The sequence below is a fragment of the Phoxinus phoxinus genome (genome assembly GCF_949152265.1).
Source record: "Phoxinus phoxinus genome assembly, chromosome: 18".
NCBI classification, from domain to species: domain Eukaryota; kingdom Metazoa; phylum Chordata; class Actinopteri; order Cypriniformes; family Leuciscidae; genus Phoxinus; species Phoxinus phoxinus.
The window spans coordinates 24,123,800-24,138,852 of record NC_136893.1 but is presented as its reverse complement, the minus strand read 5'-3'; the positions used below and the strand labels follow the sequence as shown (position 1 = coordinate 24,138,852).

General features: G+C 41.0%; 1 protein-coding gene across 1 annotated transcript in view; it reads right to left on the bottom strand.

The window, feature by feature from the left end:
* The window catches only part of bltp3a (bridge-like lipid transfer protein family member 3A), a 43,523-nt gene that overhangs the window by 4,564 nt on the left and 23,906 nt on the right, over window positions 1-15,053 (bottom strand). Inside the window, exons 12-20 of the mRNA XM_079588441.1 lie at window positions 12,338-12,488; window positions 11,989-12,182; window positions 8,212-9,494; window positions 6,752-6,936; window positions 6,522-6,667; window positions 5,614-5,770; window positions 3,196-3,461; window positions 991-1,099; window positions 819-904 (exon numbers count right to left, since the gene is read on the bottom strand). Coding sequence (XP_079444567.1) covers window positions 819-904; window positions 991-1,099; window positions 3,196-3,461; window positions 5,614-5,770; window positions 6,522-6,667; window positions 6,752-6,936; window positions 8,212-9,494; window positions 11,989-12,182; window positions 12,338-12,488 — 2,577 coding nt within the window. The remainder of the gene's footprint in view (window positions 1-818; window positions 905-990; window positions 1,100-3,195; window positions 3,462-5,613; window positions 5,771-6,521; window positions 6,668-6,751; window positions 6,937-8,211; window positions 9,495-11,988; window positions 12,183-12,337; window positions 12,489-15,053) is intronic.

The window sequence follows — 15,053 nt, the reverse complement described above, 5'->3', positions numbered from 1 at the left end:
TTCATCCATGAATAATAAAAGGCGTTTAGACTTCAAACATGTAATTAAGATATCGAATGCCACGGTTGACGTTCGAGAGTCTTCTCGTTCTCGAAAGGAATCAAGCACTGGAAAATTACTATCACTCTGAACTCCTCCAAAAAATAACTCAATATTTGCCCTCAAAATTATGAAAGTCCATTTTTGACAGATTACAAGAAAAAAAAATTCATGCTTTGGTAAAAAGTCATAATTACAACATAAAAGTCAAAACTGAGATCTGACATACGGTTGAAATAAAAAAGGAGAGATTCTGACAAAAAGTCAAAATTAAGTTCAAAATTAAGAATTATGACTTTAAAATTTACAATTATCAGTTGATATGAGTCAAAATTAAGAGATAGTATGAATATTATTTTTAGACCATGTAAAAATCTCACATTTATGCCTTAGTATCCCATCATTTTCACTTTTGTATGACTCCCCACCATTTTTAACGTTCTATCTCAATTTCAACTTCTTCATATTACTGATTTTTCTATCACAATTATGATTTTTTTCTTACATGGCAGAATTGGGCTTCCGTACAAAACTCATTCGCACTGTTTATTTCAAATATGGCGCATCAAGATGCATTACGTTAGATTCGATGCCCTTGATTTTTCCATGTCCAGCCTTACTCATCTTGACATGCCATATCTGAATTGAATGCAAGCACAAATGAGATTTGAAAACTACAATGAGTAGGCATATGTTCTCATATCTTAAACAACTCAAACAGGCCAAATATAGTAAATACAATGTTACACTGTGCATATTAATCTCCCAATATACCATACCTTGTTCTTCTCCTCAGCTCTGAAGCAGGATTGGTCAGCTCTCTCTTGGTCCACTTCGGTCTCAATCCCTGATTGGCTCTGTGCAGCTGATGCGTAAGGGAGGCAAGCGTTAGTTCAACAGGAACATCATCAACATCTGAGCAGCTGCAGTGACCCGAACCGAAGGACTCACGTCTCAAGCGGAGGATGCCATCATCCAAACGCTCCAGCACAATGCCGTCCAGAGAGAAGAGCACAGGAACTGGTTGAGGAGCAGTCGGGAAGACACGAGGATTATCGTCCTGACAGAGAGAGAGAAAACAGAGAACATTTAGTTTTGGAGTAAGTTGACATACTATGATAGACCAAATAAAAAAAAAGTTAAACTCAAGGTTATTAAAGTTTAAATATTGCAGTATTTATTATTACTTTTTGGCAACCTGTCACTCACATGAGATCCACCAATTGCAAACCACGACCATTAATATCAATTCCCCTTAAACAAAATCAAGCTCCGCCCACATTTCTTCTTGTTCGAGAAGCCGTTTCACTCAGATATACGTCACAATAGGAAAGAAAAAAGACTATCGCAACTTCTGTTTCATGCTGACTTTAAACCAGCACAATTTAGGAGAATATGTTTAAGTCCCCCTGTGGAGAAAATCCAGCTTTTAATGTTGTTTGTCTATGTGGTGTTTTTAATGTGCTTTAAGAAGACAAACCATGTGCAAATTCATGTCAACACTATTGCTGAGTATTTTCTCTTTAAAACTGCAGTGAACCAAAAACACGGTTTGACGGGCGTAGTAACAATAACTAAGGGGCGTGGCTTTTGCGAACGGTCAATTGAAGATAGTTAACTCCACATCAACATCAGCAACATAAATTCATCAACTAACCATTCAGGGACGTCCTGTTGCATTCTACATGTTGTCACTTCTTCTCGAGTCTCTCCATCTTTGTCTGACTCCGTTTTAAAGGGGTCATGACATGGGTTTTTTATTTTATTATTATGTTCCCTTAGGTGCAATTATAGTATTACTATAGTTTTTTTTTACAAAAAACGTTTAAAATGTAGTGATTTATGACCTTTTCCCTGTTTCTCATCCTCTGATTCAAACAGTCTGTTTTGGGGGTGTTTCCCCTTTAAGAGTTCAGTGTTAACGCCCACTGTTATGATTGGCTAACGTCAGTGCCTATCCATCTGACGTTAACGCCCCCAGCCAGAACATTTGCGGATTCAGCGTATTTAAAAAGTAGTTTAAAGTTTTAAATACATTACTTACAGTTTGCGTCGTTGTTGAGCCCAGAATAGTCGGCACGGACTTATCTTTGAGCAACAGTTTTCTAGCAAAGCCAGCATCATTTTGGGATTTGTTCTCAAAACAGTCATCCTTATAATGTATAGAACAAACGCTTAAACTAACACTGCCGTGACTGGGACGTCCGCAAAAAATAAAGTGCATCCATTTTTCCCTGACGACTGGATCTTTCGCAGCGTATTCAAAGATGTTGTTTGTCCACAGCCAGGAACAGCACATCTGCGGCATCGTAATTTCCCTGTACACAGACCCACTCGCTGTCCGTCGGCTGAACACTTGAGGCGCGCAGCGACAACGATACGAAAAGAGCGTAGTTGCCTTGCGCTGAAAGCGTAGTTGTCTTGTGCTGGAGGCGGTCATATGCAAACGCTGGTACGTCACTTCGCACCGTGACGTCACTTCTTACCATGGATCCAGAACGAGCTGTATTTAGAGCTTGATTAAATAAATGATTCGTTTATAATGGGGAGGACGTCTTAAGCTATGAAACTTGCAGGACGTTTTAATGGTACAAAGACCTCTTATATACCAAAAGATCAAGGCAAATTTGGTTTCTCATGTCATGACCCCTTTAACATTAAAGGCAGAACAGTTTCTGTCATTTTAGTGTGTGTGTGTGTGAGGTAATCGCAGCTGCTAACACACGAGCTCTTGAAACCCCGCCCTCTGCGGCAGCTCATTTGCATTTAAAGGGACAGGCACAAAACGGAGCGTTTTTGCAAACCCTCAAAAAGTGACAACTTTAACATGCTTTATAAAAATATCTGTGGGGTATTTTGAGCTAAAACTTCACACACACTCTGGGGACATCAGAGATTTATTTTACATCTTGTGAAAAGGGCATTTTACCACCCCTTTTTAAGGGATACAATTACAGGGGGACTTTAAGAGATGCTGGACTCTGGAAAACATCATACAATGTCCTTCATTATCTTTGTCCTGTCTTATTGCATACGATGTTGTAGCGTGTACAGTAAACAACTAAGCACATAACAGATCATCTATAAGGGAATCCCTAGTCTTCCATTAGCTGGAGATGATGAGAGACGTGGCCATTATTTGACCCTCATTCTGACCTTTAGTGTAATAGCAGTGTCCCGTAGCCGCAGTCTCATTGGCTGGGGGTCTGCGCTGAACTCGTCCTCCAGGAAGGGTCCCAGTGTGTTTAAGGTAGACGCCAGGAGCTCTGCTCTGCACCCCGTCAAGCACATCTCCATGAACCCCACGCTCTCGGAGAGAGGAGAGTGTCGGGCGGCACGCGGGCCCATCTCTATCCTGAGGGCCGCTGCGGGGGGGCGGGAGAGAGAGCGGGGGCCCGGAGACCGAGGAGAGGAAGCAGCAGCTGTGGCGACAGAGAGAGAGAGAGTGAAGATGTGAAGAGAGGATGTTGTGGTACATCTGGAATGAGAATCACACTGCATGTAGATCTAAAAAGACATGATGTTCACAGCAGATTGAGAATCAGTTACCATAGAAATAAAGAGCGAGAGGCAATTATAAGGGGTTGTTGCCAAGATAAATATATGGTACCCTGTGTGTTGTAAATAATTAGTGGTTTGGAATACAGACTTCATAACCAGGGAGTGAAAAGAGACGCGCTAGCATGTGTGTATCGCTCGATCTGTGTGCAATAGCGTGAGCAACACATTTGCGAGCTGGGATCGCTTTTCTTAACAGGGTGATCTTGTGAAGCAGACGTGTCCAACACACTCTAATGGCAATTCATAACTATTTTTCATTTTGGTGAATAAGTGGCTTCATTTAGTAACAACTCATTCATATGTTTCCGTACGATCCGCTTACATCCCACTGACGATTAGATTTAGGTGTGGACCTTCATGCTTACTTTTTTCTAAAAATGTTACGTTTCTGTACAAATCACATCACACAAAAAAGTTTTCTCATGAGATCAGGTTGGATGGGCCTGTAAACGCTCCCACAGAAACTGAAAGCGTCTTTTGTTTGTCCATTCCACTTAGGGCTGTTGGAACGAATTCCGAAATTTGAATATAATTCGAATATTAAAAAAATCAAAACTATTCGAATGCTGAAGTTACTATTCGAATATTGCTTTTTTCAATTATTTTTTTTATTATATGCAATCTTGCCTTTCTCGCCAACTTGGCTTACACACATATATGAAAATTAAATGCTTTTGTTTCGTCTGATAAACAATACAGTTTTTGAATCGTAACACAATTGTGCGCGTTATCCACGCAGCATCGTCATAACAATACTGTCAATAATGGCGGCGAGCAATGTCTCCACGGAAACGGAGATCACCACTCAGAAGCGATGTGTGGAAGGTGTTTGGATTTCAAACCATAAATGGGAAAATCACAAATAAAGAAGTGGCAATTCGCAGAATATGCTAAATCTGAATGAAATATCACTCCTCAACTTGCAACCTTACAGCGCGTTCACACCGGACGCAAATAGTGCGTCAAATTCGCGCCTGCCGCGTCTAGTTATACGCTTGACCACTTTGTGTCCATTCGCGCGTCAAGAGCGTAACGCGTCTTTGCATTGACTTAACATTGAAATCACTCGTGCCTGACGCGCTATTCGCGTCCGGTGTGAACGCACCATTAGGGCACATCTGACAACGCTACACCCTGACAAGCTAGGCGATCTGTCCAAGGAACCGCTGCTAAAACAGGCAAGAATGACTTCTTTTCTGCCTCTCTCTTCATCACGGGGCTTACCAGCTGTCTGCCAAAAGGCGATTACAGACAAACTGACACGGTTTATCTGTAAAGATATGAGACCGATCAACATAACGCAGGGGTCTGGATTTAAAGATTTTATTCACAAGCTTGAGCCAATGGTATACGATTCCTAGCCGCGCAACAATCACTGACAGAGTTGTGAAACTCTGACACAACATCAGACAACTGATCAGTGAAAAAATGTCCATTAAAGTTGCCAAATTAAAGTAATTCATTTTGTTCCGCTTTTTTATTGTTAATAAAAAAACGCGATCACCCGTTTCTAAACGTTTATTGTAATGTTAGCTGTCCCTCTAGTGGACAGAACGTGTAACAACAACCAAATGCTATAGTGGCATTGACGATCCATAAGCCTAATGTCGTAAATATTAATAATAGGATGAATTTGAGCATTTAATATTCGAATATTAAATAAAATAAGGAATGGAATTCGAATAGTATTATAGAGGAAGATTGACAGCCCTATTCCACATACAGTATATCGTAACTGCAATCGCATGTACTTTTGTCGACTTCTGAAAAGCTGAATTAGCAGACCACTTGGGCATTCAAACACCGAGGGTCAAATAGTGGTGCTCGTAGTGAAAGTGATTACCAATGGAATACTTGAAATGTTTATGTGGGAGATGTATGCAAGCTCTGAGTTATCTTAAGTTAATGACAAAAAAAAAAGATGGTCAAAAAGAGAGGACATGTGCTTTATGACTTGAAGTGTAAATACAGCCTAAAAGCAATCACAATTATGGACACATTTAGCATCCTAACCCTGCGTCAGTGTCAGTCCCGCCAGCAGGTCTGTGAGTTTGTGGTTGCCTTGTTGTTTAGGCACAAGCTCCTGGGCTTCCAGCGCCACCACGATATCTTCACCGCGCATCTCCGTCAGGCACTCCATTCGACTCAGACACACAACTAACACAGACACCTGAAAAAAAAGCAGAGCGTTCCTCAAAGATCAGTCACGCAACCAACTAAGAGTAAGGAAAGAAAAGACTATCGCAACTTCTGTTTTATGCAGACTTTAAACCAGCACAATTTAGTAGAATATGTTTAAATATGGTGAAAATCCAGCTTTTAATTTTGTTTGTCTATGTGGTGTTTTTAATATGCTTTAAGAGAAACCATGTGCAAATGCATGTCAACACCATTGCTGAGTATTTTCTCCTTAAAACTGCAGTGAACCAAAGACAGTCTCGAAAACACGGTTTGAAATCGCTGGAGTTTCTGACGTCACAAACTACCTTGTGACCAATCAGATCAACGTGCCGGCGGGCTTTAGCATATCATTAACTATGAGCGCTCTGAAGCATTGGAGTCTCAAGAGAAGCCAGGTTATCCCGGTATATTTTTTCTGTTGATATGAAAAATCGGGTACATTTAGCAATATATATGTATATTACGTGTATATTACGATGTTATGACGAACTATGTGCGTTTCTCAAAGTTGTTCAAAGCATTTCTAAGGATGCTGATTGTTAGAAGGCAGCTGTCTTACTCGGAGGTAAATATTAAATGATTTATAAAAGTATAAATAAAACATAGTACCATGCTGTTTTTCAGACTTTTAGACCCGAGCACTGCATTAAAGAGCACTGCATTTTCTCAAGGTCTTCCATGGAGTGAGCAAGTGGCAGGTGTTTAGGCATCTAGAGGTCATTACACTAGATACAACTTACCATGTCTTGGGCAATGTCTTCCATGCTCTGGGACAGAGAGCTGCTGAGGTCTGCGGATGACCCACCTTCTGTTCCTGGAGCGGGACTCACACAGCTTCCCGAGAGGACACCTGTACCATTCGGACGCAAAGACTCCACACCGGACTCTGAATCACAACAACACAAATATACATCAATTAGAGACACTGACAGATATAATTATAGCTTTTAAAATACAAGTGCTTCAGTACCAGAGTCCATTAGGATGACAAAGTTTTCACTGATGTCACTGTCAATGGATAACCCGTCGTCCGCCAGACTACCCTCTAAAATGGCACTGTCACAGGAATTCTGGGAAGGCGACTGTTTCATGGAGTGAAGCCGCAGGTTCCCCATGATGGAGGGATTGGGATCTTCTGGCCGTGAGCTTTGCTCCCTACAGCAGCCATATCATGTTAAACACGTTAAAAGGTTAATACATGGAAAAGTAGAACAATTCTGTCATGATTTACTCACCCTCATGTCGTTCCAAACCCATAAGACTTTTGTTTATCTTCGATACAAATAATTTTTTTAAGATTGATTTTGGCCGTTTTTGCCATTATTGAGATGGGACAGTAAAGAGAAATGTCAGGAAGTGGATGGGAGGGAGAGCCGGGACTCGAACTCGGGTCGTCCGAAGAGCAACAGCGCTACATGTCGGAGCGCTGCTCACAAGGCTTTTGGCTTCGATACACAAAGACATTTTAAATGAAACCTGTGAGATTTCTGTCCCTCCACTGAAAGTCCACACGACCAAAACTTCATCAAGTAATCAAGATGAATAGAGAGGTTTAATCTGCAAATCATTTAATTTAGGCGTTTATTTAAATATAACATCTCAATCGAACTTTTCTAAAGCATGGAACAAGCCTCATTTGTTCTTACGCGTCAATCAAGCACGTTTGAGCCGTTGTCTGTATTTATATTTGATGTGTTCAAATTATGTGAGTTGATCAATGTTTATGTGTGGATATAAGCCGGAATTAAACCTGGTTAATCATATAAAGGGTTTCTTCAGAAAACTTGAATAAACGGCTTGATTCATTTGGATTACTTTTACAATGTCTTTAGGAACTTTTTGAAGCATCAAAGTTTTGGTGAAACGGACTTTCAACGGAGGACAGAAATCTCAGAGGCTTCGTAAAATAAAAATAATAAAAACAGTAAACTTTTCCAAGATGAACGAAAGTCTTATGGATTTGTACCAATGCGAGTAAAGATAATATAACTTTTAGACTGATAACATACTAACAATGAGAACATTTACTGTAACAATGGCTAAACATTTTTCAAACACAGACCAATGTGTCTTCCTTAAAATATAAGCATTCACTAGAACAGCCACAGACAGCATCAGCTCTTTCAATTATGTACTGTGTGCACTGCATGTGAGCTCATCTAAAAGATGGCCAGAGAACATAAGATACATTGTTTCAAGCTTAACCACAAATTAAATGGCTCAGATCAGATAATCTCAGATGGAATCAACCATCTCCAAGTGATAGAATAGATTTACAACTATTTTAATTAGCTAAAGAGTTCATAAGCAGTTGAATGAGATAAAGTGAAAATTGTGTACAGGACAATTATCAGTATCAGTATAACTTTTCTGTATCTGCGCAATCCTAAAATCAAGACCACAACAATGCAAATGGCTCAGAGGTCTTACTTGTTTTGAGTGAAGAGTTTTGTCATGCCAGATCCTCGGCTCAGGAGGCTGAAGGCATCTTTCGTGATGGACAGCGCCCCTTTGGTGAGATCCATGGAGGCACTGAGTGCGTCTTTGGTGACCCCTCTGGTGGCATTCAGGGCACTGGATAGCTCCCCCTCCAAGCTGAAAGTGGAGCTATGCCGGGACAGTAATGCAGGATTCACTGGAGAAAACAGAGGAGACATGGCAGGAACAACGGCCTGAGAGTCACCGTACTGCCCCATTTGTCCATCTATTCCCTCTTCAATGGCTTCGTAAGCCTCCTCTACCGAACCCTCCTGCTCGCCATCATCTTCTTGATCCTCGTTCCCTCGTGTCCCACTGTCCTCCAGCAGGCCAGGCTCACCAGCATGGTGCGATGGCGAGAGATCAGAGTCCGTCAAGCTGGGAGTGTCCGTTTCCACTGGGGAATGGGCTTCTTCTGGCTCGCACGTTGCAGGAGGAAGAAGTAGAGCAAGCTCTATCGCCTCCATCAGGACGGAGACACAAACCGAAGGAGGATCTGAAGGTTTGTGTGGGGATTGTCCCAAACCCTGGAAGTCCTTGGTCAAATCTCCAGCAAGTCGGGCAAGGTAGTCCTTCATCCGCAAAAGGGCAACAAATTGGTAGTGGTTGAGCCACATTTTGACAGGAGTGATCGATTGGGCCAAGATATGGATGGAGGCCAAAGGATAATTGACTAGACCCTCGGTCTGGTCGATTTTATCAGATATGACGTCATTTACACTCTGCGGTGAGTTAAGAAGGGGATGTTTGCTAGAACCGGTGGGGGATTTTGAATCGCCATCTATACTCGAACAATGGGAATCTTTTTTGAAGGCAGAAGGGCGGCACAACCACAAAGACATGGCAAAGGGCTCCACAAAGGGAAGGGCTTTCCCTCTGAGCCCTCGCCGAGCCCCATCAAAGCCTAGAGTCACTCGGGACAGACTGACAGACCAGACGTCCTGCGAGCGAGAGGGACGTTTGTGCTCTAACGGCAGGGGCTCGTTTTCCAGAAAGCGCTGAAGGAATGCTGATGGCAGGGGATGTAGGAGGCTCTGATCCCGAGGGAACGGTTGGCAAGCCGCGGGATGGAAGAAAGGACAGGCGGAGAAGCTGCCGTAGGTGCTGTTGAGGTCCGAACGGGAACCGTGAGGAGAGTGACGCGTGTTGCTGAGGACGATTTGTGGCAGACTGATGCTCAATGACTGAGGGCGGTCTGGGTGATCCATAATGGAGGATTCCAGAGGAATGACCATCTGAAGAAAACAAAATAAGTCTCAGCCAAAAAAAGCACAAAGAGAGTAAGGGTGGGTTGCACCAAAAAGGATTGAATTAAGTAAAGTTGATTTGGGTTTTATTCAAATCGAGTTGTGTTGCACTACTTAATTTAAAACACAGATTAACAAATCAAGGATTACAATTCTAACCTGTGATTAAAACCTTCATCTATGATTCATTTTTTTACCGCCATGATGGATTCGCCATTGTAATTAAACAGCAACATGTTAATATTCCATTTCCTTTTTTTTGACCACCAGAAACTCTCTCTCTCTCTGACATTAGTAGCTCTTGCCGATGAAGGAAATAAACTTGTCAACTATCGTTATAAACTGCTATGTAGAAAGACCGTTAAAATAAAGGTCTGATCAAGCAGCATAGTAAGAGAGTGAACCGACTCCAGGCTACGGAGATGTGCTTCCCCTTTAAAAACACATTTAAACCGATATCCTTGAAATAGTTTCAAGTTGTGTGTCACTGCACAACATACACTAGTGCTGTAGCGGCGCGTCGATGACGTCGACGTCAAAATTACGTCGACGTCATATTTTTTTCGTCGACACTTCTTTATTTATTTTTTTGCACGATTCCCGGAGGTACAGCTCGCCACACACACGTGGGAGACCGAAACAGCAACCTCTTCACAGAGTTCTCAATAGTGTTGTCAAAGTACCGGTCGGTACTGAAAAAGGGGCGGTACCAGCATTTCTGCAGTAACGTTACCGGGTATATTCGGTACCCACTAATAGGCGCTGCTTTCTGCCGCTTCCGTGTTTATCTAAGCGCGGGGCTTCAGACGAACTTTTTTACTATAAGCACTGTAGCCTATACCACGATATAGTGTCTGTGTATATTAAACTGCAAAAAGACTATTTAAATATTGACCCTGCATGTTCTTCTCGTCTCTGCGTGAATGGATGGCGCAGACGCGCGGTTTCATTTAAAGGTATAGCGGAGGATTTTCTTTTTCCGGGTGGGTAGCCTATACTATTGGTCCACCTAAGTGTCAATCATTCTGGTGATATGTTTACGTAAGGCCGTCGTACGTGCTCGTCCCTATGTAGTGTGATGAGTTACGGTTTCAGCCATTCCTTTGAAAATGGCTGAGGTTCGAAAGAGAAAAAATGTATACGAAGTGTATGATAACAAGAGAAAGGCCGCAGAATATAGAAACAAGACCAGAGTGATTTTGGGTGAATATTTCACACGCTGGCGGGCGCTAAAAGCACAGGTTGGGCTTCCCACTGATGCTGCAGTCGCGAAGATTCTACTAGACAGGTAAAGTTTGTCATGCTATTTGGAGAAATCCATTTAAAATCACTGCTAGTAAAAGTTAATGTTAGTGCACACGTTTAATAGGCGTTCCCTCTCGGGAGCAAATAGAGTGTTGCGCATGTGCATTTTTTAAAAAAATTGGAGAGGGCGGGTCTTTTCTAAAATTAGGAAAGATCCTCCGCTATACCTTTAAGTTACCTCACACACACACGCACACGCACACACTGAAGAACGAGTGATGCTCGCGCTGTTTTCAGTCTCTGCTGCCTCAAGATATGATGACATGATGAAATTCATCTCCAGAGCCGCTCTGAGAGTCACTTCATGAGCATTTTACCGTTTTGAGAAAAACTATATCATACACACACAGAAACTCAAAGGTCTTCACGGCAACCCGTCAAAATAAAAGTTCGGTTTAACTTGACAGAAATAATGATATTAGTCTACTGTACAATAGATTTAGCTACATCTCCATGTATTAAAAATACTACTAATATTAATAATAATAATATGATAATGTGTGCATAGAAGGTTGCTTATTTTTAAGCAATATTTCTCAATATTTGCGTTTTACAGCATGTAGCCTTCAATGTATTATTTACTTATGAGTACTGTCATAAATAATAAAGTAATTGTATCTGTCTAACGTTAGCTAACTCATGCTGTGGTCGTTTACGAGTCAAATACATAACGTTAGACTAACGTTAGCCAGTTTATAGTATCATGATTCAGTACCCTAGTTCACCAATGTCAATTAACGGAGCCAAGCAATGTCCAGGCCAGGGTTTTTATTAATCGAGCAACATAAAAATAATTGTTATATTAAGCGTCCAATTAGTCGTTAGATTAATCGATAAAATAATCGCCCAACTAATCGTTTTATTAATAATCGTTTACCCCAGCCCTAACATACACATCTACAGTTGATTTATTCATTTATTTCGTTTCATTTTCTTAACAATTAAGATGCTGCATGTGTTTATCCAGTCTAATCGACGTGTGCGTCTCTCCCCCGACTTTCCCAAAAAAAATCCATTTGGAAGATGGCGCATTAGGTCTATATAATTGGAAGGGATCACAACTATAAACCATTCAGGTGTAAATGGCACCAGATGATCAAATGTCTAGCACCAAAAGCTTCTTTACAAGATCCATAAATGACATTCCTTTCAAAGCCTGTCAGATCTCGTGGTTTACCTTCAGCTGTGTTGCATCCAGGCGGATATCGATGTGTTCGTCCGTCTTGCTGCTGTCCTGGAGGTGGTAAAAGGCTTTGACCTGATCTAGGGTCCTGTGTAGACCCCGTGAAAACAGAGTCATCCACAAGATGCTTGGAGCATCCAGACACAGCTGCAGACCATTCAGCTGGGCATATAGATTAGAGCAGGGCACTAAAGAGAGAATGGGTGGAAATGGAAAATAAAAATGATAACTCTTTCCAAGCAGGACAGATCAAACTTCATACTGGGGTCCCACAGGGATGTGAGTTTGTAAATATAAATGACGTGCATTAATAATAGTGATCAATGATTGTGAAAAATCCTACCTAAGACACCACGAAGTCCAGGCTTATCAGGGAAGTAGTATTCAGTGAACTGAAGGTGTATTGCAGGAGTGTTTTCTGGGAGATGAAGGGATTTGCGGTTGCAGGAGAGGAGAGACTGCGTTCTCTTGCTGTGACGGCCCCCGGTGGACACCTAAAGAATTAGATTGGCTTTAATAACAAACATACACATTATTTGGACTTCAGCTTCCTGCCTTTCCCTCATAATAGTTCCTTGTGCAATTTCATTGGCTGTTGTGCTCACCAAGGCTGCATTTATTTGACCAAAATATGAAATATTACAATTTAAAATAACACGTTTCTATAAAATTTTCAACATACTCTATTTTTCAGTGTCACATGAGCCTTCAGAAATCATCCTTATATGATGATTTGCTGCTCAGGAAACATTTCTTATTACTATCAAAGTTGAAAACAGTTGAGCTGCTTCATGGCAATTGTGATATTATTTTTTTCAGGATTATTTTTGATGAATCAAAATAACAGCATTTATTTGAAATATATATGTTTTAAGTCTTCACTGTCACTTTTGATCCCTTGAATGAGTCCTTGCTGAATTAAAGTATTAATTTTTCAAACTGGAAAAAAATATTAACCTCAAACATTTAGTCATTTTAGCAGACGCTTTTATCTCAAACTTTTGACCGATAGTGTAACTCAGGTTTGTTTGTGCCGTAATGTAACATTTATCTAGTGCTGTTATATTCCCATATTGAATCTGTTAATTCACCCTTGATAACTCAACTTTGAGCTATAGCTTCAACAGTAAACACTTCTGTCTCTTTTGAGCTACTGAGACAACTGTGAACACAAGAAAACATGCATTATATATCATAACTGACAGCACTGATGACATGTAAAAGCCCCAAGGATGCATCATGTTAAAAATTAAAGTCTCACATTGTCTTGTTGAGGCTATTGTTCTTTACTCTCATTTAACAAATGCCATGTAATCTCAATGAAAATTATCAAATACATTTTGTGTACTTGAACTTCCCATTCTGTGCTCAAGTTCACCAAAGCATAACATCGGCAACATATCACAGGCTGCTTTCTCCTTGAGATGAAAAAGGGATGACATAAGCATGTTTCTTTTGTAAGACGAGACTAATTTAGATGAAACTGGCTTATGTGTCATGAAAAGTAAGAGTAAACAAGCTTGTGGTAAGGAAAAGCAATAACAAAATGCACACTTCCTCTTTTAGCCGTCTCAGTGGAAGTCTATGCATAATAATAGAATAAAAGTACCCATAATTACAGGCTTTTAAGATAAACGGTTTGCTGTAATATGCTTAGACATCTACAGTGTTGTCCAAGTCACACATTATCCACATCTGAGATTCAAAATATAATTTAAACCTGGAAACTAAATTGTATATTTGTAAATATAATGTTAAAGTGGCCCTTATGCTTTTCAAATATTACCTTTCATGTAGTGTGTAATATATCTGTTCGTGAATGTGAAAGGTCTGCAAAGATTTAAACCTCAAAGTCCACAACAAATAAAGTTATTCTCTCCTAAATGAAAGAATCGATGCTGAACTGCTGAATCGAGTCGTCAGTAATTCTAGTAACCTACGTATGGTTGTAACACATTTGCATAATGCCAGCCTGTGGTCTTCATTGGCTGCCCGCAAACAACGTCTATTTTTACCCTCAAACACTGTAGTTGTGGATGAAGCCTGGAAGAGTTTGGTTTGTGTTGTCAACATGTCATGTCAAATCCACTTTGATGCACTTTAAAGGATGAGGACTTGGGCTGGAATTTATATGGTAAAACCGATGCCATCGTTACGGTTCGTATCATTGTGTATGAAGTGCTGCGGAAGAGCTGAAATTCAGATATGGTAATGGGTGTTTGGTTTCCAACACATGCTGTAAGCGGGAGACCAATCACAACAGACTGAGCCAGCCATCTGACCAATCAGAGCAGAGTAGACCAATCACAACAGACTGGGTCATCTGACCAATCATAGCAGAGTAGACCAATCACAACAGACTGGGTCATCTGACCAATCATAGCAGAGTAGACCAATCACAACAGACTGGGTCATCTGACCAATCATAGCAGAGTAGACCAATCACAACAGACTGGACCATCTGACCAATCAGAGCAGAGTAGACCAATCACAACAGACTGAGTCATCTGACCAATCAGAGTAGAGTACACAACTCCCAACAGACTGGGCAATCTGACCAATCAGAGCAGAGTAGACCAATCACAACAGACTGGGTCATCTGACCAATCAGAGCAGAGTAGACCAATCACAACAGAATGGGTCATCTGACCAATTAGAGCAGAGAAGACAAATCAGAACAGACTGAGTCATCTGACCAATCAGAGCAGAGTACACAACTCACTGGGCAATCTGACCAATCAGAGCAGAGTAGACCAATCACAACAGACTGGGTCATCTGACCAATCAGAGCAGAGTAGACCAATCACAACAGACTGAACCATCTGACCAATCAGAGCAGAGTAGACCAATCACAATAGACCAATCACAACTGTCTGGGCCATCTGACCAATCAGAATAGAGTAGGTTTTCGGACAGGAGGGGTTTAGAGAGACCAAATTCTTTATCAAACGTTTCAGACACGAGGTCATGTTGCAATGAGAAAATGGATTTATTAAAATGGAGAAGTTTTATGACACAATTGACTTTTGATCTGCACTGTATATAAGCATATAAAGGCT